General features: G+C 55.0%; 1 protein-coding gene across 1 annotated transcript in view; it reads right to left on the bottom strand.

Moving 5' to 3' along the window:
- The window catches only part of adgrv1 (adhesion G protein-coupled receptor V1), a 75,053-nt gene that overhangs the window by 36,752 nt on the left and 15,152 nt on the right, over positions 1–23,149 (bottom strand). Inside the window, exons 20-69 of the mRNA XM_062454095.1 lie at positions 22,590–22,963; positions 21,375–21,551; positions 20,717–20,897; positions 20,365–20,558; positions 20,035–20,164; positions 19,656–19,736; positions 18,910–19,049; positions 18,158–18,767; positions 17,729–17,944; positions 17,355–17,570; positions 16,802–17,046; positions 16,486–16,667; positions 15,493–16,307; positions 14,846–15,055; positions 13,897–14,027; positions 13,645–13,744; positions 13,331–13,510; positions 12,925–13,088; positions 12,638–12,725; positions 11,489–11,567; positions 11,232–11,370; positions 10,988–11,129; positions 10,541–10,806; positions 10,106–10,281; positions 9,884–10,011; positions 9,584–9,765; positions 9,231–9,377; positions 9,006–9,086; positions 8,605–8,863; positions 8,032–8,154; positions 7,610–7,832; positions 7,162–7,366; positions 6,848–6,994; positions 6,457–6,712; positions 6,119–6,321; positions 5,020–5,379; positions 4,696–4,875; positions 4,440–4,604; positions 4,196–4,316; positions 3,872–3,995; positions 3,643–3,781; positions 3,290–3,475; positions 2,937–3,172; positions 2,581–2,729; positions 2,258–2,456; positions 1,581–1,800; positions 1,220–1,459; positions 956–1,099; positions 498–712; positions 118–388 (exon numbers count right to left, since the gene is read on the bottom strand). Coding sequence (XP_062310079.1) covers positions 118–388; positions 498–712; positions 956–1,099; positions 1,220–1,459; positions 1,581–1,800; positions 2,258–2,456; positions 2,581–2,729; positions 2,937–3,172; positions 3,290–3,475; positions 3,643–3,781; positions 3,872–3,995; positions 4,196–4,316; positions 4,440–4,604; positions 4,696–4,875; positions 5,020–5,379; positions 6,119–6,321; positions 6,457–6,712; positions 6,848–6,994; positions 7,162–7,366; positions 7,610–7,832; positions 8,032–8,154; positions 8,605–8,863; positions 9,006–9,086; positions 9,231–9,377; positions 9,584–9,765; positions 9,884–10,011; positions 10,106–10,281; positions 10,541–10,806; positions 10,988–11,129; positions 11,232–11,370; positions 11,489–11,567; positions 12,638–12,725; positions 12,925–13,088; positions 13,331–13,510; positions 13,645–13,744; positions 13,897–14,027; positions 14,846–15,055; positions 15,493–16,307; positions 16,486–16,667; positions 16,802–17,046; positions 17,355–17,570; positions 17,729–17,944; positions 18,158–18,767; positions 18,910–19,049; positions 19,656–19,736; positions 20,035–20,164; positions 20,365–20,558; positions 20,717–20,897; positions 21,375–21,551; positions 22,590–22,963 — 10,139 coding nt within the window. The remainder of the gene's footprint in view (positions 1–117; positions 389–497; positions 713–955; positions 1,100–1,219; positions 1,460–1,580; positions 1,801–2,257; positions 2,457–2,580; positions 2,730–2,936; positions 3,173–3,289; positions 3,476–3,642; positions 3,782–3,871; positions 3,996–4,195; positions 4,317–4,439; positions 4,605–4,695; positions 4,876–5,019; positions 5,380–6,118; positions 6,322–6,456; positions 6,713–6,847; positions 6,995–7,161; positions 7,367–7,609; positions 7,833–8,031; positions 8,155–8,604; positions 8,864–9,005; positions 9,087–9,230; positions 9,378–9,583; positions 9,766–9,883; positions 10,012–10,105; positions 10,282–10,540; positions 10,807–10,987; positions 11,130–11,231; positions 11,371–11,488; positions 11,568–12,637; positions 12,726–12,924; positions 13,089–13,330; positions 13,511–13,644; positions 13,745–13,896; positions 14,028–14,845; positions 15,056–15,492; positions 16,308–16,485; positions 16,668–16,801; positions 17,047–17,354; positions 17,571–17,728; positions 17,945–18,157; positions 18,768–18,909; positions 19,050–19,655; positions 19,737–20,034; positions 20,165–20,364; positions 20,559–20,716; positions 20,898–21,374; positions 21,552–22,589; positions 22,964–23,149) is intronic.

The following is a 23,149-nucleotide window of genomic DNA, read 5'->3' as shown; positions in this document are numbered from 1 at the left end:
AGAGAGAGAGCAGGAGATAGAAAGAGAGAGACAAAGACTGCTAATTAACTGCTAATGTTCATGTTACACATTCAAATCTGACTTCCAAGTAAGACCAACAGACTGGTGACGTCTCACCTGACTGCTGATTGGCAGAGAGACGGCGGTGTACGTCTCTCCCTCCCTCACCAGCACCCTCCCCACCGCCCTCTCTCCCAGCAGCCCCTGCGCCTCCGGCCCCGCCCCGCCGACCCGGTAGGCCACGCTGGCGTTCCCGAACGCCCCCGCCTGCCGCGTCACGTTCAGCACCAGGGCCCGGCTGACCTCCGACCCCTTCACCTCCACCCGCACCGCCTGGCCCCCGGCCTCCAGGGCAAACACCCCGTGGGGCTCGTCGTTGGCGCGCACCCTAGGACGGTCAAACTCACGTTCACTTTGCGTCCGTAAACGCGACCGTACACGAACCAAACGACTCAAAGCGGAACTCGAACTCGCGTCGGGTGTCACCCAACGGTTACCTGAGGCGGATGCCGGTGCGGTTGGCGTCCAGGGTGGCCCCGCCTTCCACGGCGGTCAGCCGGACGGTGTAGACTTCCTCCAGCTCGGGGACGTCGTCGGGCAGCAGGGAGAGGAGCAGCTGGGCCCCCCGGAGGCCCTCCAGGAGCACCACAGAGCCACGCACAGACAGGAAGTCCCCAGCCACCTCCCCTGAACCCAGGATCTGCCAGTGGACCTTGAGGACGGAAGGGAACAGGATCACTGACATACATTTGACCCAAACACCAAAAAAATACATTTTTATGGTGTCTGCATGCCAGCCAGGTTACAGTATTATTGTATATATTATAGTCTAGGTTATAGTATAGGATAATCTGCAAAACATATATATTTCTGATGATGATGAAATGATGGGATATGCTGTTAGTCTTTAACCGACTGTCCTTCACTTCCGTGCGCTGCTATGGTTCCTGCTTACCGTGACGTTGCCCATGACCCCCTCCCTGCGTGTGACCAGCAGGGAGATGTTGAGGGGTGAGTCTGTGGGCTCGTCGTAGACCCTCTCCCTCAGATCGGCCTCGGCAAACTGGACTATCCCGTTGGGGTCCCCGAACTTCTCAATCTGGGGCACACACACACACACAAGCACATCACATGGCCAATCAGAGATCACTACAATTGTTCCCTAGAGTGGTTATATTTTCTGTAAACCAAAAAGAATGCGAAATCTGTTGTGGCGTACTTTAAGCGTGACAGAACCAGCACGGGGGTCGATGTCCATGTCTCCCGATAGGATTCGGAGCTCCACCACAAACCTCTCCTCCACCTCCACCTCGCCGTGGGGCAGGATGCTCAGGTCGATGGTGTGGACACCCCCCTGCCCGTCTCGGAAGTGGAACGATCCATTGACGGGTCCGGCGATGTCTGTGTTGCCGGCCGCTAGGATCTCCCGGGAGTTGGGCCCCAGAATGTACCACTGGACCTGTGGGAGAGGGGAGGAAGAAACGGTGAGAGTAGAGAGGGGTCGGTTGTGAGAGTGGTCAGACGAGTGTCTCTCTCTGTGTGTGTGTGTGTGTGTGTGTGTGCAGAGCGAGCAGGCTCACCGAGGCATTTCCAACCAGCCCCCCCGCCCTCTCCAGGGCGAGGCTGAGGCGCAGGGTGGCGTTGGGGTTCGCCAGCGTGACCGTGCTCGCGTTCAGGAAGCGCACCACGCCGTTGGGGGAGTCGCTCTTGGCGATGGTTACCCTGGCGACCAGGTACGCGCCCAAGACGGCTCCGCCGGTGGCGCCGGTGAGCTGGACCTCAAACACCTCGGCGTACTCTCTGGGAGAGGGACAGGACACGGTCGTGACCACACACTTCCTCCTACAACGAGTTGCAACTCACAAACTCTCACGAATCCCACATCAAAACAGATATAAAACCACTAAATCGGTCATTGGCCAGTCATGACTGAACATCATTTTTAATGCAGAATGTTCATCTAACAGACTGTGATACTTAAAAAAAAAAAATAAAAAAAAAATCAAGTCTGCTTGGATCTAGTTGGACTTGTTTCTTGTATAAATGCCTTATCTTGTGACAACTTAAGAGAACGTCACGTCTTTAAGAAATCCTATCAGGTGAAATGTTCTTCACTGGCAGCCAAATGGACGTTTTAAAGCGTCTTAAAGCGTCAGCAAGCACATAACCAATGTTTCTGCACTTCAATTCGAGTTTCACACGCAGAGACAAAGATCAAGTCAGGTCATTCAGGTCAGTCAGGTTTAGCGGCCCTCACCTGTCCAGGTCGTCCAGGATGGAGATGTTGATGTGCGAGAGGTTCTGGCCCTGCTGGAAGCTGACCGAGCCGTTGGCGAGGCTGTAGTCCAGGCCGGGGGTGGCGCTCAGCCCACTGGAGACGAAGTCGGCCGAGACGCTGCCGTAAGTCCCCGCCCTCCTCACCACAGGGACGGACACGAGCCCCACATCTTCCTCCACTAGGGGGCAGCACACACAGGAAGGCGGCGTCAGAAACGGTCACATTTCGCGTTCGATTCCGACCGCATGACATCGCGCGTCTTTCGTTTATCGTCTCGGCCGGAAAAGCGCCGCCTCGCTGACCTGTGATGTTGACGTAGGAGGGATGGAACTCGAGGACGCCTTCCGCGTCGTCGTTCTTCCGTATGACCACCGTGACCGAGGAGGCGTCCCCTAGCGCGGGGGGCTGGTCGAGCCGCAGGCCGTGCTCCCTCACCGTGTAGTCCACCACGCTGGACACCAGGGGGAGACACACGTCACGGGGTTATCGAGGGGAGAGCACTTTGAGATCCACAATTATGGGCCACACGCAGACACTTTAGGCCGAGGTAGCGTACTCTACGACTACCCTCTATATTCTATTTCGACACCTTCGCTCACCTGTCGTTGAGGAGAAGGTGGCATGTTCTATTCTATTCTACTTCTACACCTTCGCTCACCTGTCGTTGAGGAGCTCCACCGCGGTGATGTTGAAGTAAAACTCCTCAGGTGCTTCGGGAAGGCTGTCGTCGTGGACGCCGAGCGTCACGTGACCAGAGGCCTGGCCCGGTCCGAACATCAGCCGCCCGGACGCCGGGGTGAAATCCACCCCGCTGACCGCCCCACCTCCCGTCGTCTGATAGGTCACCCACACGTTGCCCAGCAGGCCGTTGGAGCGAAGCACTGTCACGTTCACCTGGGGCGGGGCGGGGCGGGCGGGGAGGAGAGATCAGTCTCTCCGAACATTTCAACTTTGAGTTCCTTTTTGGAAGGTTTTTCGATTTGTATGTCTGTCCCGTGGTGATGACCTCACCATGCCGTCCTCCTCGGACACGCTCAGCTGACCCGGGGGGAGGGAGAAGAGACCGTGGGGGAGGTCGCTGGCTGCCATGGTGACGGTGGCCTGCCGGGCGAGGGGGCTGATGTCGGCGCCGGGCGTGGCAGAGGTCAGGGTCAGCTGGTACACCCGCCGCACCTCCGGGATATCATCATCCAGAGCCTGAACCAATGAGAGAGCCAGCAGAGTCAACACCTGCATAACCTTTTGTTTATAGGGACAACAACCTCACTTCCTACTAAGCAGCGCGATCAGCGGTGTTCAAGATTGGATACGAGGTATCACAACAGGTTTTTGGTGTGTCATAGAGTGTCCGTGTGCTAGTTCACCTTGAGAAGGATGGTGGCAGCAGACTGCCTGTCTCTCATGGTCACCAGGCCCGACGTCTCCTCAAACTCCGAGGACGCGGCTGGAGTGATGTTCCAGTAAATCTGGATCTCTCCGAAGATCCCCGGGCCTCGTACCAGGCTGCCACACACACACACACACACAATGAGCGTTAACTTGTCATATCAGATTTGGTCCGACCGTTCGTGCATCGTGATGTTCTTACGGTACCTGACTATGGCGGTTCCGTTGTAAGCTCCCTGTGGTTCTCCAATGAGGATGTTCCTGGAGGACTCTGCTATCCCAACAGTCCCCAGAGCTGCCCGGTCCCCCCGGATGGTTACGGTGGCCTTACCTGAGAAGAACAGACCAATCCCAGGCAGAACAGTCAGTAGAGCTGACAGCCTGTTTTATTATTCATATTCATCCGCCTTTTATTACTTTGAGTGCACAGAACACAGACAACACATTAGGTATAGTAGGATTTGCATTCAACCCTTTGCCCGAGAAAGACCGACGACTTCTTTGAACTCGAAAGCGAAACAGTCAACTGACCGTTGACGGGGTGAATGACTGCATCGCTGGCGACAGCCAGGAGCTGTACGGTGAAGCTCTCCTCCCCCTCCAGGACAGCGTCAGCCAGCGCTCGGACGACCAGCGTCTGCCTGGAGTCCACCTGGGTCATGGTCATCAAACAGTACAAGATCAGTATTAATCTGTAGGCTACGCGAAGGAGGATATCCGTTGTGAAATCCAGAACAGGGTGCACTTAGGTCGACCGTCGAAAAGCCCTACTGACCTCGTTGAAGGCCAGCGTTCCGTTGAGAGGTGAAAGGTCGTCCCTGGCGGCGTTCTCCAGACGCCACACCAGAGTCACCGCTCCGCTGCCCCCCGCGCTGCGCACCACCGCTAGGGTCGCCGTGGAGGCCGGGTCGTTGGCAAAATCGGGCTCGCTGACGGTGAACTGTGAAGTGAGAGGCTAGCGTTGGAGGGTTTTTCGAACCTGGTGTCAAATCAAGACTTTGTAGCCGATCGCGGAAGATGTTTGGACCTACCTGCTGGCGCTCAAATCCGAAGCTTCCAAGCGGCGAGTCGTTAGGCGGAATGTTGACCGTCACGGAGGTGACCTCCCCCAGTCTGGCTCCACCAATCACACGCGTCAGGGTGACGCTGAAGGACTCGCCGGTTTCCGCCTCGGTGTCATCAACGATGGTGATGTCAATCACAGCTTGCTCCTGCAGGACACAGGAAATCCAAGGTTTTCACTTGGAAACGCTCGTCTTCCTCGTGAAAGGCCACAAAACACCTAGTCCACTCTCCAGTGCCACTATAGATCTAGAAGAATAGAACAGATGAGACGGTGACAATAAATGACTTACCTGCCCAACTTGAAAGGTTAGATTCCCAGAAATGGGGCTGAAGTCGTCCGGGCTTGCAGTGATCGGCAGAGCCTCCCAGTACACCACCACTCTTCCTGTACTGCCAGCCAATCGCACCACAGGCAGGTGGAGGAGATTCCCGGGTGGAGGCATCTCATAGGCTAACACTGGCCCCGACACGTCCTGTGACACGTTAAACTGCAGGACCCCCCGGGGGTCGTCGTTCTCCTGGATGGTGACCTCTGCCACCTCCATGCCAGGCCTCTTGAGGCTGGGCTGGCCCCCGCCCATCGACCCCCCCACCAGCTCCACCCTCGTGATGTTGACCAGGAAAGTCTCAGCCAGCTCTGGGACATCGTCCTGGGGAACAGAGGATTATGGGCAATGTAGTACCAGTCTGGTTAATAACAAACATTGACCCAAAATACAGCATACATGACAGACCATTTTTGCTGGATCTATAGTATAATATAGCACTGTACAGTAAAGTATAGTACAGTATAGTACATGAGTCTAATATCAATGGACCCAAGCACTATTGAAATGCACGGGTTATGGTTAAGTGCAGAGAGCAACAACACTAACATGCATCGGTATGAAGTCAAAGCTAATTGCTCTGCTTTTCCATGCATGCTTCCAATCAGGCTTAATGGCTGGTGGCAGTTCTCGAGCCCGTAGAAGCCGGTTTTCAAACTTCCTCTCAGCCTCAACAAAACACAATAATAGTTACCATTAGTGGGATGTGAAAATAGCTGCTCAGCACTGAAACTCAAGAAGGGGAGGATCTATTTCTGGGGGACGGGGGTGGCTGTAAGTACTGGGTTTCATCCAGGGGAGGCCTGGCGCGGGTGTTTAGAGAGCTGGCTTGTGCACCTCGACTGGAGGCAGAGGAAAGGCACCAGGCTAGCTTGTCAGCTCACAATCTGAAGTGGCGGGCAGATTGGGGTTTGCGAAATAGCGGGAGAAACTCTCTTGTTCACGAGCACCCTGGAATAACCTTTCAGCCCAATGCATGATGGGCCACCTGTGAAACAGGGTCCTCCGTTACGCTCGGGCGCTCTTTGGAAACTGCTCGTTTTGGCCGGGCCAGACTTCGTACCGCTAAGATGGCGATGGTCACCAGGACCACGGGGGTGCCCTCCGCCATGACGACGGTGCCGTCCTTGGCCGCGTAGTCCTGCCCCGCCGCGGCCTGGTTGGCGGCGGGCTGGGACAAGGCCGGCTTGGTCTGGTAGAAGACGGCGACCGCCCCCGTCGAACCCTGCTCCCGCACGATGGTCAGGGTGACGTTGGCGGGACTCCCTGAGATCGACGTTGCAGACGGAACAAAACGTAAGCCCTCTGATCGGACCTCAGAACCGATGAAGCACACCTACGATGAAGGATTCGTCCCGGCACGTGTCGAACGCCACCGCGAAACACGCCGCAGGCTCTTACCCTGTGGTTCCTGAGCGAGGAGGAACTGGGAGTCCAGGTGCCAGCCGACCACCCCGTAGGGGGAGCCGTTGGGCAGGATGGTCAGGAGGGAATGTGCCCGCTGGGGGTCGATCACAGCCCCCTTCACTGGGTCCGCCAACCCTAGAGTGGTGGCCCCCATAAGGGAGATGGTGACCCTCTCCCTCAGCTCTGCCAGGCTGTCAGCTATGACCGCCAGAGAGATGGCGGACACCATCTGGCCTTCCGAAAATATCACCTGAGACAGAGAGGCAGAAGGAAACTCTGACACTTCGGCGAAAACCTTTTGAGCGACGTGTGAGGTAACGTATGTTTGTTCTTTGTTTTTTTTGTTCACGACGTGTGCGCGGCCCTGCTAGCTAGCTAGCCTCACCACTCCAGAGGTGGGGAAGATGTCCTCCAGACTGCCGTTGGCGGCCCAGTGGACCGTCAGCCGGCCGAACGTCCCCCGCCTCCTCTCCACCCTCAGGACGATGGGGTTGTTCTGCTCCAGCTCCTCCACCTCCAGTGACAGAGAGCTCTGGAGGTGGTCATAACAAATTCAGAAAGGACAGCGTGCAACTCAATAAAACTATTTGACAACAAACTATTTCATTTGATGGAAAGTTACAACTATACTGGAGCACAAAACTGTATTAATACATGAAAGTTAAGGTTTCCAAAAGAACACCGTGCATGAAGAGATACCTGAGCAAAGCCTATGACTCCATAGGCGTCGTCATTGGTTGGGATGACCACTGTCACCTGACCCCCGAAGCCGATCTCAGCCCCGCCCTTGGGGTTCTTCAGCCTCACCCGGAAGTGCTCCGCCTCCTCTGGAATGTCATCATCGATGACGTTGACGGCAATCTCCAGCTCGCTGTCGCCAGGAGCGAAACGCAACTCGCCGTAGCTGAGAGCAGGAGAGAACATTTAGAGTCAGAGGCGTTCAGACTTTTAGTATTTCTGTCAGGAGGTCAAATGTCGGTGAAACCAAGCGACTGATCAGACGCAGTTCAAAAGCGACCTCAAACTATAGCCTTGTGGGAAAACAATCAAGCAAAATGTCAGTCAAGTGCAGTTTTCCGCGAGCTTTTGTAATACTAGCTTCGTGTACTTCGACCATGGGAGATAAATATGGCGGTTAGGTCAATACCTGGGGATGAAGTCAGACTGGTTGGAGACAGAGGTGAACTCGTATATGGTGGAGCCTGTCTCCTCTGAGGCGGCGATGAGGGTCTTGGTGGCGTTGCCATAGGAGACAGGCAGGGACAGGAAGTGCCTGGCCGGAGGAGACCTCAGCACCAAGGAGAACAGCCTGACATCTGACCTCCAGGAGTACAGCGACGACACATTCCCGCCAGCTAGGAGGAGCTGGGCTGGGACACACACATTAATCAGATCATTGTGGATTAGGAGGACAAGTACTGGACAGCTGTTTAACTGTCAACTTTTTTTCCCCCCCTAAATGCCACTTTGGCCATGATTCCTGATAACTCAGCGTGTTCCCTGCCGTGGGGGTGTGGGCTAAGTGAGAGCCCTGTAGGCTGGTCAGGGAGACCCAAGGTATGTACTTACTGGTCCCTGAGAGAGGGTGGAAGGGGTGGGCCGAAACCAGGCCAGGGTGGGGGATAGACTGTGAGAACTGGGGAGCAGGTTGCTGGGGACCCCACACAAACACCTCACAGGACGGTGAGGGGCCTGGAGGTGGAATAACACACACACACATGACACACACATATAATCCTCACACAGCTCCATGGTGAAGGACCTATCTTTGATGGTTATGCTAAGTATGGGGTTGTGTGACACACCCAGCTACTACAAATTACAGCTTAGGAGCTCAACTGTGGTTTTGCTATGTTCCGCTGTGAGCCTTCCAGTAAACTTTACAACTTCGAGGCTGCTAGCGACTGCGCATCACTTACCACCAGTTTAGAAGATTGTGGCTTCACGCATGCAACATCAAAACATACATAAATACATGGTCCAATACACATGAGGACTCTTGTAGCCATCTTGGTCAATGCTCACAGACGACCACAATCCTCTTAGGAACGTCGAGAAACAACATTTCGACAAAAATACAACCAACTGTTGAGAGAACACAAGTGGTGTCCTTCATGACCGAAACCTCCGCGTTCAGGTCACCTTGAGTGACGACCAAGAGGAGGACGTCTGCGCCCATGTTGAAGGCTTCGACCTGATTGGCCCTGCCGGCGAAGGGGAGGGGCCGAGGGTTCAGGAAGCGTCCGTTTGTCCAGAGGAGCAGGAGGCAGCCGTCCGTCGGCCTGTCCAGGCAGGCTGCCAGGTAGAAGCTGTTTCCCCTGGAGAAGGGGAACACAGCGACGAGGCCCTGGAAGTCCAGGCTGTGGTGAAGGGAGAACATTCCTCCAGACCTTACGAAGACCTGGACAGACATGAGGGGAACCGCTCACGTGGTCGCTCCGCATTTAGAGCCTTGCTTTTTTCACACAACAGAATATCATTCAATACCCCGCTGTACAGTTTTCAGATTCATACCAGGGCACATGCTAGCTTCACCAACTCACCTGACTAGATGCTATTAAGTAGTCTCTTCCTGCGATGGTAAATTGTTTCACATCAAGTGCTTCCACAGCCAAGGTTTGCTCCTGTGGAAAAGTACCAAAAAAAACAGTCAAAGTGTCAAAAAAAAAGGGATGAAAACATCAAATGGATGGAAATGTACGGTTTATGAATGCGAGTCTATTCATGAAGTAAATAGGTCAAGCAGGACAACGCGTGACGTAACACACCAGCGTGAGGTTCAGGTCCCTCTGCAGTCGGAACACACTGAGGTTGGTGGCAGGGGCGCTGGGGGGTCCTCTGTGGGTGACGGCTATGTAGGTGGTGTCGTTCACGGTGAAGCCCGCACACGCGCTCGGGTCCTGGATCCTCACAGACTAGAATCACCACCACAGAGGAAGAGGGAGAAGGAAGGAAGGAAGGAAAGAAAGAATGAAAAAAAGAAAGAAAGAAAAAAAAGAAAGAAAAAAGAAAGAACTGCACTTTTTAATGTCCTTTCATGTCCTTCACATTATGTAACATGTAAAACACAATGAAAATGTTTTCTGTTCTGGTTAGGTAGGTAGACAGTAGAGTAGGTTACCTCTACAGGCACAAACACTCCCTGCCATCTGTACAGTGTAGCCAGGGTCTGGGTGGAGCCCACAGAGGGGACTCTGTCCAGCCTCATGGCCAGGGACGAGGCACTATCAGGCAGGGAGCACCAGGCCGACGTGGGGGTCTCCTCAAAGGTCTGGTACACCCCCATGACGGGGAGATTACCCCCTGAAAAGCAGAGAAAAAGAAAGTCGATAGCTTAGCAGAGTACAATTGATCCCGTGTAGATCTCAGATCCCAAGTTCAGTTGGGGGTCCAAACAGCAGATGATGGTCGCCAGTCTCACCCATTCCCATGGCCTTCTCCGACACCGTCTCCCATTCCACACTGACGGCCGTCTCCAGCCCGTTACTCCGAGACACGGTCAGGAACACGGCCCTGCTGCCCTCCTCCACCACCACGGTCGTGTCAGTCCTGGGGCAGAAAACACACGAGATGCAGCGTGGGCGTTTGGGTAAGATGAGCTGTGTGTACTGAGTACCGTGACCGGACACCGCCTGGGTCTGACCTGTTGAGTGTAGGGCCTATGCGGAAGAGTCCAGAAGGAGCCAGGTTCTGGAGGACGGTGATGGACATGTGGAGGTTGCTGCCCAGGCGGGCTCCTCCTGTCGGACTGGACAGGCTGACAGTGAAGGTCTCGTTCGCCTCCGGTTCTGCGTCTAGCACCGCCCAGATCTCCAGAGTCTGCAGCAGGAATATAAAACAAACAACCTCAATAATAGATGATAAGAATCAGGAAATGTAGTACACTCTTAAAAATAAAGGTTCCTAGTAGATTCCAAAAAGGGTTTTACAGCTCGATGCCAGAGCACAGTCAAGTACAGAGATACATATTTATTACTTCAGATATTTGCTGCATGTATCCAGTATGTCAAAGCCAGTGAATCAACACATAGGAATATGAAGCCTGAGTATTTGTAAACAACTCTCCCAGTCCCCTCACCTGGAACCTGACCCCGTCCTCTAGCACCACGAACCCGTGGGAGGGGCTGAGGTCGCCCTCTGCCAGGGTGCCGTTGCCGTCGGTGATGGTGAACTGGACGCTGACCGTGCCGAAGGTGCCCTCTTCCGGGTTTCGAACGACGTACAGGGTTGCGACACTCTCTCCGAGCCCCGACACGGACGTGGGCTCCCGCAACAGGAAGTGCTGGCTGCCGTTAAAGGAAATGACCCCGTGCCCGTCGTCGCTGGCCACGATGGTCACCGTCGCTACGAAAGCGGGCATTATGGGATGTGAACACACTTCCAAAACTGTACATCGTACTGAGAGAGATAAACCCTTTTTTTTATCTAGTTGGACTTGCAGCTTAGACAAATGGCTTTCCAAAACAACAGTTGTTATTTAAAGACAACAGCCATTTGAATATCATTTGAAGTGTTTCTACCCTACCTGTGGTGTTGGCTCCAAGCTCCAGGCCAGATGAGGGGTTAGCCAGGATGAGCTGAAACCTCTCAGCTCCTTCTGGTATGACATCATCAATGATCTGCACCTCCACAAACTTATACCTCTCCCCATTCACAAAGTGGAGCATCTGAGAAATCAAGGACAAACTCTTAACCCGACAGTAGAGCGTGAGCGTGGATTCATTCAAACCAAGCGTGTTGTGCGTGTGTGTGTGTGTCTGTGCTCTCACGGTCTGGGTGGCGTTGTAGTCCAGGCCTTGCTGGGCCTCCAGGTTCTGAGCGTAGAAGATGAGCGAGACGTTTCCGTACGTCCCCTTGTTCCTGAAGGCCACCAGGGTCAGCAGCCCGGACGACTCGTTCACCTCCGACCTGCGGGTCGAAACACAACCACACCGTCCCGCTCCGTCCCAAACGAAACCGTGGAAAAACACAAATGCCTCCGAATGGTACCATCTGGATTTGTTTTTGCCGAGGACGTTTTTCTCACATCGTGTTCGTCCACTCGATGACACCTCGGATGCCGTCGTTGGCGCCGATGCTGACCTCCGCGACGAGCCCCTGCGTGTCTGGGGAGGAACGCAAACATTGACTGTGCGGATGAACGCCCACACACGTCGGCTCGTCTTTTCGTCCTTAAGTCTGCCATTAAGCTCTACTAGCAGCCTCAGCGGGATTGCGCCGAGCATTTAACCAAAGCCAGGGGGGGGGGGGGGGGGGGGCAGGGGGTGAGGAAACAACAGGCCTTCCTCTGTGACCCAATGTTTGTGCTGAGCACGAGAATCGACCACCCCCCCCCCCCCCCCCCCCCCACCACCACCACCACCACCACCACACAACAAGAGAGCCGAGGAGGCTGGGCGCCGAAACGTGTCGACTGATTTACGGCCCCTCGGAAAGAACCGGGCCCCAGTCCCTTCTGGGCACCGGCGCAGCACGGGGGCCTCCAGGGGTTTGGGTTGGCCGTTGCAGCGCTCACCGCACAATGTTATTTAGGCCGACCCAAATCCCTGCAGTCTCTCAATCAGGGAGGACATCAATCCGGCGGGCTAGCCCACGGGCTGCTGGCACATGGGCCTGTTGTGCTTCTCCTAGACAGTGGGTGTTTCACTGTTCTGTCCACTCATCACTTTCAAACAGCGAGCTGTAGCCATTCATGAAATGGACTGCGGTGGGGGGTCGCGCATGAGAGAGAGAGAGAGAGCGCTATTTGGTTTCAATTGGCGGAACGATGATAACGTTTCGGTTTTCGACGGCGCGGTCGAACGCACTGCGCCCGAAGCGTACTACAGGAGAGGCGCTCTCACAGGGCATCCAGAGCCATGTCTGTGTTTTGGTTACCTTCCAACGTACAGTACACCACTTCTACTTGTCAGGGAGAGCGAGGAAGAGGGAGAGACACCGGAGAGAGAGGAAGAGAAGACAGTTCAGCCATGTAAAGAACAACCATTCACAGCAGGACGACAAGAAGAGGTATCGTCAGACAGAGACAAACGTTAAGGAAACGGAGGGGAACAGAACGGAGACATTTCCCCCGAGACAGTCTAAGGAGCGGACATGGTAAAACCACATGAGAAAGATGGAGGTTGCTTCGGAATGCCCCTTGGCCTGAAGGGAGCGTGGCCTGGGGGTGTCGTACCCAGGCTGGGAGCAGTGGCGAGGGTCGTGATCAGCACCGCGGACGTGACGTTGACCAGGAAGAACTCCTGCAACTCGGGGATGTCGTCCTGCAAAAGGAAAAGTCGATATCACACGCATGGCAACACTATTTGGGAGAAGATTACGGGTGAGTGACTTGGACACTTAAACAACCCCCCCCCCCCCCCCCCCCCCAAAAAAAAATCGAACGAAACTGCTACTGAACAAAACATGCAACCCTGCAGAGCCCATGTCAACGACACGGCGAGCCAGGAAGTGGGTCCTCACGTCCAGGATGGTGACGGTGATGGCTACGGAGGTCTGTCCGTCCTGCATGATGACCGTGCCGGAGGCCGACAGGAAGTCCAGACCGGGCTCGGCCAGGCCCCCCTCCGCGCTGGCCAGGTCCTGGAGAGCCCCCCGCACGGTCTCATAGCTGATGTTCACCGCTCCTGAGCACACGCAAAACACACATGTCATCTCCAGACTGGTTGAGAGACGGCAGAGCATGTTGTGTGTTTACGTAACGACAACCCCCATCCTGCTGGTATCCACAGTTCTTCCTCTGACATAAAATAGCAACAAAACAACGACAAATAACAACAAAACAATAACACAACAGTCTGTAGTTAGACAGTTAGCGACAGTTCAAATCCGGCTCCAAAGCTGAGCCTCCTAATACGTCTCCACTGACCAGAGGAGCCAAACTCCCGGTTCACGTAGATTTGAACGGTGCCGTCGCGCTCCGCCGTGGCGACGCTGCGAGAAGACGGCGCGATGCTAAGCATCCCATAGGGAGCGTCACTGGTCTCCACGGTAACAACCGCCTCGCGACCCCGGACGTCCAGTGCGGCGTGACCCGTCACCAGAACACCTACGAGACAGGGGGAAACACACACACACACATCACCAACCACACACTGAACTCCACTGCATCAATAGGCACATACTTCCACAATTTGATTGACTTCCGGTACATTATTCCATTTAAATTAAAAAAGAAATTACCAAAGGTACGGATGTTCGACAGAACTACTCTGTATTCGTCTTTGTTCTCTGGCGTTGCATCATCCAACAGCTGAAGCACGATGCTGTCGTTCAGTTTGCCCTGTGTGTGATCGGACAGCATGGAGTGCACGTGCAAGTACAGCAAACAACAACTTCAGTCACCTCGTCCATCTTAACAGTTAGCGGTCTGGGGGGTATCCAACCCAGGAATCCCCACAGCAGAATGCTCGCACAGGAAGCTACACACCGTACCTGGGTGAAAAACAGGCTCCCTGAGGTGCTGGTGAAGGTTCTGGCCACCAGGGGGCCCCGGACGGCCCAGTCCACCGTGACGTTCCCCAGCCCCGGGGGGGTCCTGCCCACCAGCAGGGACAGCCTCTCTCCTGGAACACACGCCACGCTCAGGTACTCCGCTTGCTACAGCCCACGCTCAGGTCAAGCTAGGCTCAGCTCATCAGGAACGAATTGCATTTGTTTATATACCGTCTAAAGCATGGCTCTCTAAGCCTGTTCCTGGAGAGTTACCTGCCAGTAGTTTTTTTGCTCCAACCACACTTATTTGACCTGGTTCACCATGAGATACCTGATCAACTAGCTAATTATTAGGATCAGGTGTGCTAGATTAGTGTTGGAGTGAAAACGTACAGGACGGTAGCTCTCCAGGAACAGGGTTGGAGACCCCGGGTCTAAAGCATGTGTTTGGACTGGTTTGACAGAATTGCAGTAGACACCAGTGGTTCTATTGTGACTCCCTTCATCGGGAAGGCGCTATGGTTTCAACCTAGATAGAGTTTAGGGATGTCATGCATACTTGATGGTCTACGCCTCTAGGCCCTGTCTACCACCTGTTGTCGCATTCTCCCACTGTCTCTCTCCCATTCCCTCATCGAGACATTGTGCCGTGCAATGGCATGGCAAGTTCAGTTTGAGTGATTGCTCTAATCAACAAGATACATATGTCTGACGCAGGCTCATGTAACTGGAGAAATTGCTTACGTTCTGAGAGGAAACACAAAAGCTGATAGCAATGTCTCAACGAGGAGGGGCCTAGCAGTGTGTGTGTGCTCTGTGTGCAAATGGCTCGGAGGAGAACCCGATCCTTCAGAGAGGATTAACTGAGACTCTCTCTTCGGAGCAAATCCGTTTTTTTCCAGAAAGGCAGCCTCGACAAGGCTGTTTTTTCGGGGGCGAAGAGTCTCACCCTCCCTGGCGACGAGGGCGCGCGAGGCGGGGTGGAAGCCCACCACGCCGGCCACGTTGTCGTTGGCGAGGACCAGGACGGTGACCGTGTCGGAGCTGGGAAGGATCCTGCTTCCGCCCGTCGTCCTCACCAGGCCGATCTTCAGGGTCTCGCTGTCCTCCGGCACGCTGTCGTCCACGATGGCTATCTCGATCGTTTTCTTCAGGTCCCCTGTGGGGGGGGGGGGGGGGGGAGAGAGAGAGAGAGAGAGAGAGAGAGAGAGAGAGAGAGAGAGAGAGAGAGAGAGAGAGAGAGAGAGGGAGAGAGAGAGAGAGAGAGAGAGAGAGGGAGGGACATAAAAGGAGGGAGAGAGAGAAAGAGAGAGAGAGAGATGGTTGTAAAATCACTGTGCCTGTACATCTAGAGTGCAAACAGGTTCATATTCCATCCAAATGTAGTTTAGAATGAATGTAGCCATTTCATATTGAAGATCCTTAGTCAGTTATAGCCAAAGAGCTGTACAGTCAGCTATGGTCAAATAAGGCACTCAAATAAATAACATTAATCACAAAGGCACATACAGACATCAGGACAACATTGCTGTCCACAGTGTCATAGGTCAGGGCGAATTAGTGGGTCTTGCAATATGATATCAAATCAATGCACACCTTCTCTGAAAGTGAGTGTTCCTCCCGTGCCGGTGAAGTCAGCATCGGGCGTGGCCATGCCTCCCACGAACCTCCACTCTATGGTCACCTGACCCAGGCTGCCCCCTCGCCTCTCGATGACCAGGGCCACCGTGACACCCGGCTCCTCCCTCACCTCCAAGTACAGCCCCCTCTCCGTGGCGTTGGGGCTGAGGCTGTAGATCAGGAACACCCCGAAGGCGTCGCCGTTCATCCCTATGGTCACCAGCGCGCGGTCGGGCTGCCCCACAGACGGCAGGTTCCGGGGCTGCGCCGACGCGTTGACCAGCTCCACCCCCAGGATCCGGATGGAGAAGCTCTCGTCCGCTTCCGGAAGCTTGTCGGTCAGGATGGCCACGGTCAGGTTGGCCACGCCCGAGCCGTCGTCCGCGAAGGCGGTCTGGGCGGTCGCGCTGGCGTAGTCGCTGCCCGCCACCGCCCGGGCGCTGAAGAGCACGGCGGCGGCGGTGGCGTTCTTGACGTAGGTGAGCGTCCCGGGCTCGGGGGTCAGCTGCTCGGCTCCGGAGGTCACCCAGGAGCAGAGGGGGGGCGCGGACGCCGGCGCGGCCAGGGAGAAGGCCAGGCAGGCGGGCTCTCTCAGGCAGGCCGCGGCGCAGGCCATCAGGGGCTCACCCTGGGAGGTGATGTTGACTGTCCTGCGGGGGGCGCTAGAGGGGAGGCCAGGGGCTGGCGGGGCGTAGTACAGGAGCAGGTTTTGACCCTCGCTCTGAGCCTTACCCACTATGTCAACCTCGGAGGTGCTGTACAGGACGGCCACTCGGCCAAAGTGACCCCCACTGGAACAACACGGAAAGAAAAAAACGTCACATCATCTACATAATCAACGTAGAGTGTTTTTTTGTACTGCCGGATATTAAAACCCATAGTTTAGACATTCAGTCAGTCGCCATTCCAGTTTGTTTGTTTTTTTCACACATTTTCCATTTCATTCCAGGGATCTTCAACGGCACTCACCTCCTCCGGACTGTGATGTTGGCTATCTGAACTCCTTCCAGAGGCTCCTGAACACTGTAAACAGACTGGTCAAAGAAGAAGGTTCCGTAGGGGTTGTCATTGGCTGGGACCAGAATGTCAACAGACCTCTCCGCCCCTATACTCCCTCCATTAGAGGCGCTGGACAATTCCACCTTGATGATCTGAAAAACACAATATTACTAGAGACAACCCCGTTGCTACCATTATTAGAGATAATTACTTACTAGATTATACAGAGTCAATGTTGCTATTCGTTGGAATCGGTTTCAGTTACAATTCAACATCTCTTTCTTACTTCCTCTATCTCTGGTACGTCGTCGGCCAAGACCTCCACTTTTAAAGTCTTCATGGTGTCTCCGGGGGCGAAGCTGACCTCTCCGGACACGGGTTGGATGTCCCCCACGGCTGGCCGGCCGTTTACCGTGGCCTGCCACTGGACAAACACCGTGCCTATGGTCCCCGCTTTCCTGACTATAGGCAGCCTGACCTCCACGGAGTTCGACCCTGGCTCCTCTATGGTCACTGGAGCAGCCTGGAAGACTGTGGGGGCGGGGGGAAGAGAGAGGAGGCATGGAGAGAGAGAGAGAGACAGAGAGAGAGAGAGAGAGAGAGAGAGAGAGAGAGAGAGAGAGAGAGAGAGAGAGAGAGAGAGAGAGAGAGAGAGAGAGAGAGAGAGAGAGAGAGAGAGAGAGAGAGAGAGAGAGAAGAAGGTGAGAGTGAGCACGTGAGCGATTAAGCGACCGGCTTCATCAAGGCCCAAGGACAGGCAGGCGAGTGAGAGAGGAGAGGGACCGAGGGTGACCGACAGCCGCTGCACGGCCGCACGTATTCGAGCCGGACGCGCTCACCGAAGGATCCAAAGGGGTCGTCGGACGGCCGGATGGTGATGACGGTGCGGGTGCGCTCCCCCAGGAGAGCGCCCCCGGTGGTCTGGTTGAGCAGCTCGATGCGGAAGATCTCCTCCAGCTCGGGGACCTGGTCGTTGATGATGTAGATGGGGACCGACTTACTGGACTCCCCCTCCAGCAGCACCACGTCCGACGAGGCCACGCTGTAGTCGTCCCCTGGAAACACACACACACACACACACAACCACACAAACATGAATCCACACATATCAACACATCAAAAACACACACTCATAAACACACGTAGCAATACATAGCAAGCGACACATAACAAAACAAAAACAAAAAACAGGTGACTCTTCATCGACACTCACCGGCTCTGGCCGTCACCGGTACCGCGATAAACTTGACGGACACGTCTGCGAATATGCCCCCGACGCGCGTCACGTTGATGATGGGCCCCACGTAGTCCTCCTCCACGCTGACGGCCGAGGCGGACAGCTGCAGGACCCCGAAGGCGTCGTCGCTGGCCCTCACGATGACCTGGGCCACCGAGGCCGTCCTGGGTCCCGGCCGAGGGGACTCGGGAACTGGGGAACGCGCACGGGAAGTTAGATGGTGCGCTCGAAAGGAAGCGACGGAACGGGCCACGAGGGGAACGTGCTCGGTCTCGCAGAGATTCCGCAACGTTTCATGAATGTGCCGTTTATTTTAAGTTCTCGACAGTTGCTAAAACTGTCAAGTATTGCCATATTTATTTTCAAAATGACGTTAAATACTTGAGGCATGAACGTGCAGCTTACTTGGTCTCTTCTGCTCTCCCTCGACAAGTTGAACGCTGACTATCTCCACGAATATGGACTCATCCCTCTCTGGGTCCTCGTCATCCAACACCTGAAGGGTGATGTTGGCCTCGCTCTGATTGGCCGAGAACACCACCCCATCCAGGAGGGGGATGAAGTCCCGCCTCTCAGTGGCCCTGCCCACCCCCGGGGTTTGGAAGGGGGCCGGGTCCACCTCGGTCAGGGTCCTGTAGGTCACGCGCACCTTTCCCATGAGCCCCTTCTGCCGGAGGAGGAACAGGGTGACGGGGGTGTCGCCCTCGGGAAGGCTCACCGGCCTGGACACGTTCGAGAACACGAAAACGCCGTACGGGTCGTCGCTCGCCAGCACGGTCAGATTGGCTTCCGTGAGAACACCCAGACGACCGTGGGAGACGCCGAGCAGGGACACTCGGAAGCTTCGGTCCAGCTCGGGCGCCTCGTCCTGGGCCACCTGGAGCGTGATGTTCCCCTGGGTCTGACCCACCACCAAGGTGACGTTCCCAGCCCCGCTAACCAGGACCCCCTCTGAGCTCGGATCAGCCTCCCAGTACACAGTCACGTTGGACAGGGCGCCGAATGACCGAACCACCTGTTAGGGGGGATGTTTACAATGGGGTGTTTCAGCGACGGGAATGTCAAACATAGTGTACTGGACATTCCACTTTCGGGTCGGCGTGGCATTGCACATCAGACAGTTCACAGTGATGGAAACACCACGGTTGACCTCTGACCTTCAGGATCACAGAGCTGCTTCCTTCCTTCGGCTCCGAGCCGGTGACCGCCAGCGAGTCCTCGCTGAACTGGAACACCCCGTGGGCGTCGTCGGAGGCGGCGATCGTCACGGTGATGCGGGAACCTGCGCCCAGACTGGCTACAGAGCAGATCAGCGGGGTGAGGGGGTGAGGGGGGTTTAGTACATGAAACTGATGCATCATGGAAAGAACCAGACACAATAGAAAGGAAGAGAAGGATGGCTGGAGTACACACACATTCTTGTGTGTACATACCATTTTTTCATAGTATTTATAATTTCAAATATATTTCAAATATATGGTCTCGTTACTTTTGGTGTCACAATATAGCAGGTCGGTTCAGACTCAAACTGGCCCATTGACATGGCAGGCTGGCAGTGCATTATGGGAGTTTTTAATAAGGGTGAGGTTGACAGACAATGAGGTCTCGGGGCTGTTGACCACTAACCCCTGCGGTCCTCCTCTCACCAGGGACTGTTTACCTTTCCCACACCACTCTACTGAGTCACTGGGCCTTAGGCAGCCATACACACACACACACACACACACACACACACAGCTTGACCTCATAAGTTTCGAGTGAGAACTCCAAACATTCCCTGAGACCAAATCCAATAATAAATACCATAGAGGAAGAGGAGACTAGAAGGATCCTATGTGAACTAAAGGAATGGGCGAGGAGAGGAGGGGAGGGGAAGGAGGAATTGGGGAGGGGGGGGGCTTACCACGGTGGAGAGAGGGAGGGAGGAGGAAGTCTGTATCACTCTCCCCACTGCCACTGCCTTCACTGTGCAGGAAATGATCCACTGTGGGATCCACACAAGAGCCCCACAGGATCCCCCCAGAGTGGCGGAGGTCACGGGTGATGCGGGAAGCGAGAAACACACAGGAGCACGGCACACAGGAACACACACGGGAACACACACGGGAACACACACACAGGAACACAACGCAGGATCAGTTCTGGGAAAATACGTCTAGGAAGAGGAGGCCTCGAAATGGGAGACGGTGAACTTTTGATAGCTTGGCGAATCTATCAAACGTCGTCGATTCCAATCGCTAAGGGAAGCGAGTGTTTGAGACGAGACAGCGAGTCTTCTCTACCTCCTCCATCTGGGTTGTAGAGCTCCAGTCTGAACTGCTTGTCCAGTTCGGGGACAGGGTTGTCCACGATGGTTACGCTGATGTTCTTTAACCTCTCTCCTGGCTGGAAGTCCAGCATTCCCTCTGCATCCTATTGGGGTCACAGGACAGAGGTCAGCTAACTTGGCTGAGGTGTATCTGTTTTATAGTAGCCAACAACTACTATTAAGACACACAGAAATCTTGAAAGCTGATTGTTTTCATGTTGTCTATGGAGCGTGCTCTGAAATGTGTCACGTTTCCAGTAAGGAGTAATCGACCAATCTAGACTCAAAGTAAACAGGAAGTGACCATGTAGTCCTCGGGGCTGACGGCGGTGTACGGGGACGTCCTGTAGGCCACCGTGACCCTTCCCAGGAGGCCTTGCGCTCGGGCAACCAGCAGGCGGACCACGCCGTCCTCCTCGTTCACCGTGACGTGAGCCGGGACCAGCGCCGGCCGTATCACGCCCTCCCCTGGAGGGCTGGGCTGGAACTGGAGCATGCCTGTAGGGGGGGGGGGGGGGGGGGGGGAGGGAGGTAGAGGGAGGTAATGATATGAGCTGAACGTAAGCTACTTATACAACAAGCCATTGCGACAGAATGGCCCCTTCGAAGAGAACCCGTGCTTGTGGACGTGCTCGGCGAGTCGGGGGGGGGGGTACCGTAGGGGTGGTCGCTGGCCCTCACGGTCACTTTGGTGACGGCGTTGTCCGGGTCGATGCTGGCGCCGCTGGTGGGCGTCGAGCCTGGCCTGCCGTCACCCGACCGGGCCGAGGCCAGCCTGACCTGGAAGGACTCGGACAGTTCTGGGAGGTCGTCGTCCAGAACCAGCAGGTTTAGCACCTGCATGGGAACACACGGAGAACGAGGACAGGAGCAGATGATGGCGATAAGGCTGTTTGCAGGCTTTAATCCCAGACTTGGGCTTGAAGCTTTTCTCAGCTGTAAACACCTGTTGGATCGTTGATAACGTCACATCCAACACTAGAGGGAGCTAGATGTCAAGAGCACCGTTTGTGATTAGCGCTGGCCCAAGGAGGAAATATGACCAGAGCAGCATATCCTGAGGCGACCTTTAGCTAGTATTGTGGTCTTTCAAATACCAAAAACTGTAAACATAGCCTTATCAGACTAATAGTGAACAAACTATTCTTGATTTTGTTACAATCTCGCTTGTATCACTGCCTCAAGGTAGACTGAGAGGTAAAACGTCTGTGTTTGCATATGCGACCCTAGGCTTGTGCAGGTACATGACTGAGGGGGCTTCTGTAGGGTCATGTGCGGTCGCAGAGGGGTCTAGTTGTGGCTCCGCCCCCTCACCTCGGAGCGCTGCCCGGGCAGGAAGTGCACGGCGTCGCTGGCGTTGAAGAAGTCCTGGAGAGAAGGAGAGCCGCTGTCCGGGTTCAGCTGAGTCACTGTGTAGTTGACGTAGACGTCGTCCAGGGCCCCGCGAGTGCGCTCGATTACACAGGAGATGGTGGAGCCTTCGTCTGTTATCTGGAGAGAGAGACAGAGAGAGAGAGAGAGTGAGAGAAAAAGAGAGAGAGAAACAGAGAAATAAACAGATATGTACAGAGAGAGAGAAACAGAGAAAGAAACAGATATAGACAGAGAGAGAGATACAGACAGACAGACAGAGAGATGGATGGATGGAGAGACGAAAGAGAGAAAGAGAGAGAGAGAGAGAGAGGGAGTTATAACCTGGACAGTTCCAACACATGGTAACGACTCAGTAAGCTACTGTATGCCCAACTCCTTTAAAAACATTTTCTCACACAAAAGCTCATCTCACAAGACACAATTTCACCTGATTTCTCCTCCCCAGCGCTGCACTCCGCAACTGAAACTATGGCTCTGCATTTCCTGCAAAGTCATGATGTGATTTGCGTGCCCCCCCCCCCGCCCCAGGAGAATAGGAAGACGGCGCCCCTAGTTCTGATGGAATGTCACCTCCCTCCCCCCCACCCCCTGCTTCCCCACCTGTTGCTCCGTGACAGGAGCTCTGGAACTCGAGCTCCTGTTCTGAAGGAATGCTCCGGAAGGGATGCCCTGCCAGCTGTCGCCCTCTACCTGAGAGGGCCCCTCCGCCCCCGCCACGCGTCCAATCTCCCTAAAGGGACCAGCGCAGCCCTACTCCGACGGGGCGTGAAGACTGATAAAATATGCACAAGGACACGCACTCGCAAACCGCTGGCTTCAATTACATGTCTTTCGAGGTAACCAAATATGCATATTCTCTAGTGACATGCTGGTGTCAACGCCAGTGACATTGGTTAGGCAGTTCACAAATACCCATGCCCGGTCAAACGACACAGGGGGATGTATACGCTATATATTTGTGAAATTATCGATTTTCTTTATAGATAACTTTAGCACATGCCAGAACAGTGCTGGACATTGAGAGTGCTTATCTACATTTCAGTACCACTTCAGTGTCTTCACTATTCAGTGTGATTCATGAATATTAGAGGTCTGAGACAGTGCACCTCTCAATGCCTGTGTCTGTGTGTGTGTGTGTGTGTGCGTGTCCCTTACGTCAGGTATGCACGCGCCGGTGAACCCGAAGAAGCCGTTGGCGTTGTCGCTCTTGGCGACGCGCAGCGTGGCGGCGGGGCGGGGCAGGGGCAGGCGGGCCCCCCCGCGGGAGGCCACCAGCTGCAGGTGGAAGACCTCCTCGCCCTCCTCCTCCTGGTCGTCCCGCGCCTCCACCACGAAGGCCTTGCTCCGCTCCCCGGGCCGGTACTGCAGGTAGCCCGACACGTTGCGCAGGTCGGCCTTGGCCGGCTGGGCGTGGAGCTCGTGGATCTGGCCGCGGTCCAGGCTGGCGTGGTACAGGCGGACGTCCTGCAGGAGGCCCGTGTAGAGGTGCCCGCCCGCCGGGTCAGAGCCGATACGCACCGGGGCTGGGCCTGGGACCGACACACACACACACACACACACACACACAGAGTCTGAGGAAGTGTATTACGTGAAACCCACGATACATGCGAGATGGATTCTGTGTTAATACGTCTGAAATTGCTATTTTCACGTTGTTTGGTGTTATTAACTGTGGCCTGTTAAATCCCATAAGCTCATTAACAAACAATGTGGTC

The sequence above is a fragment of the Osmerus eperlanus genome, chromosome 28 (assembly GCF_963692335.1).
Source record: "Osmerus eperlanus chromosome 28, fOsmEpe2.1, whole genome shotgun sequence".
NCBI classification, from domain to species: Eukaryota; Metazoa; Chordata; class Actinopteri; order Osmeriformes; family Osmeridae; genus Osmerus; species Osmerus eperlanus.
This window is presented reverse-complemented; position numbering and strand designations above follow the sequence as displayed.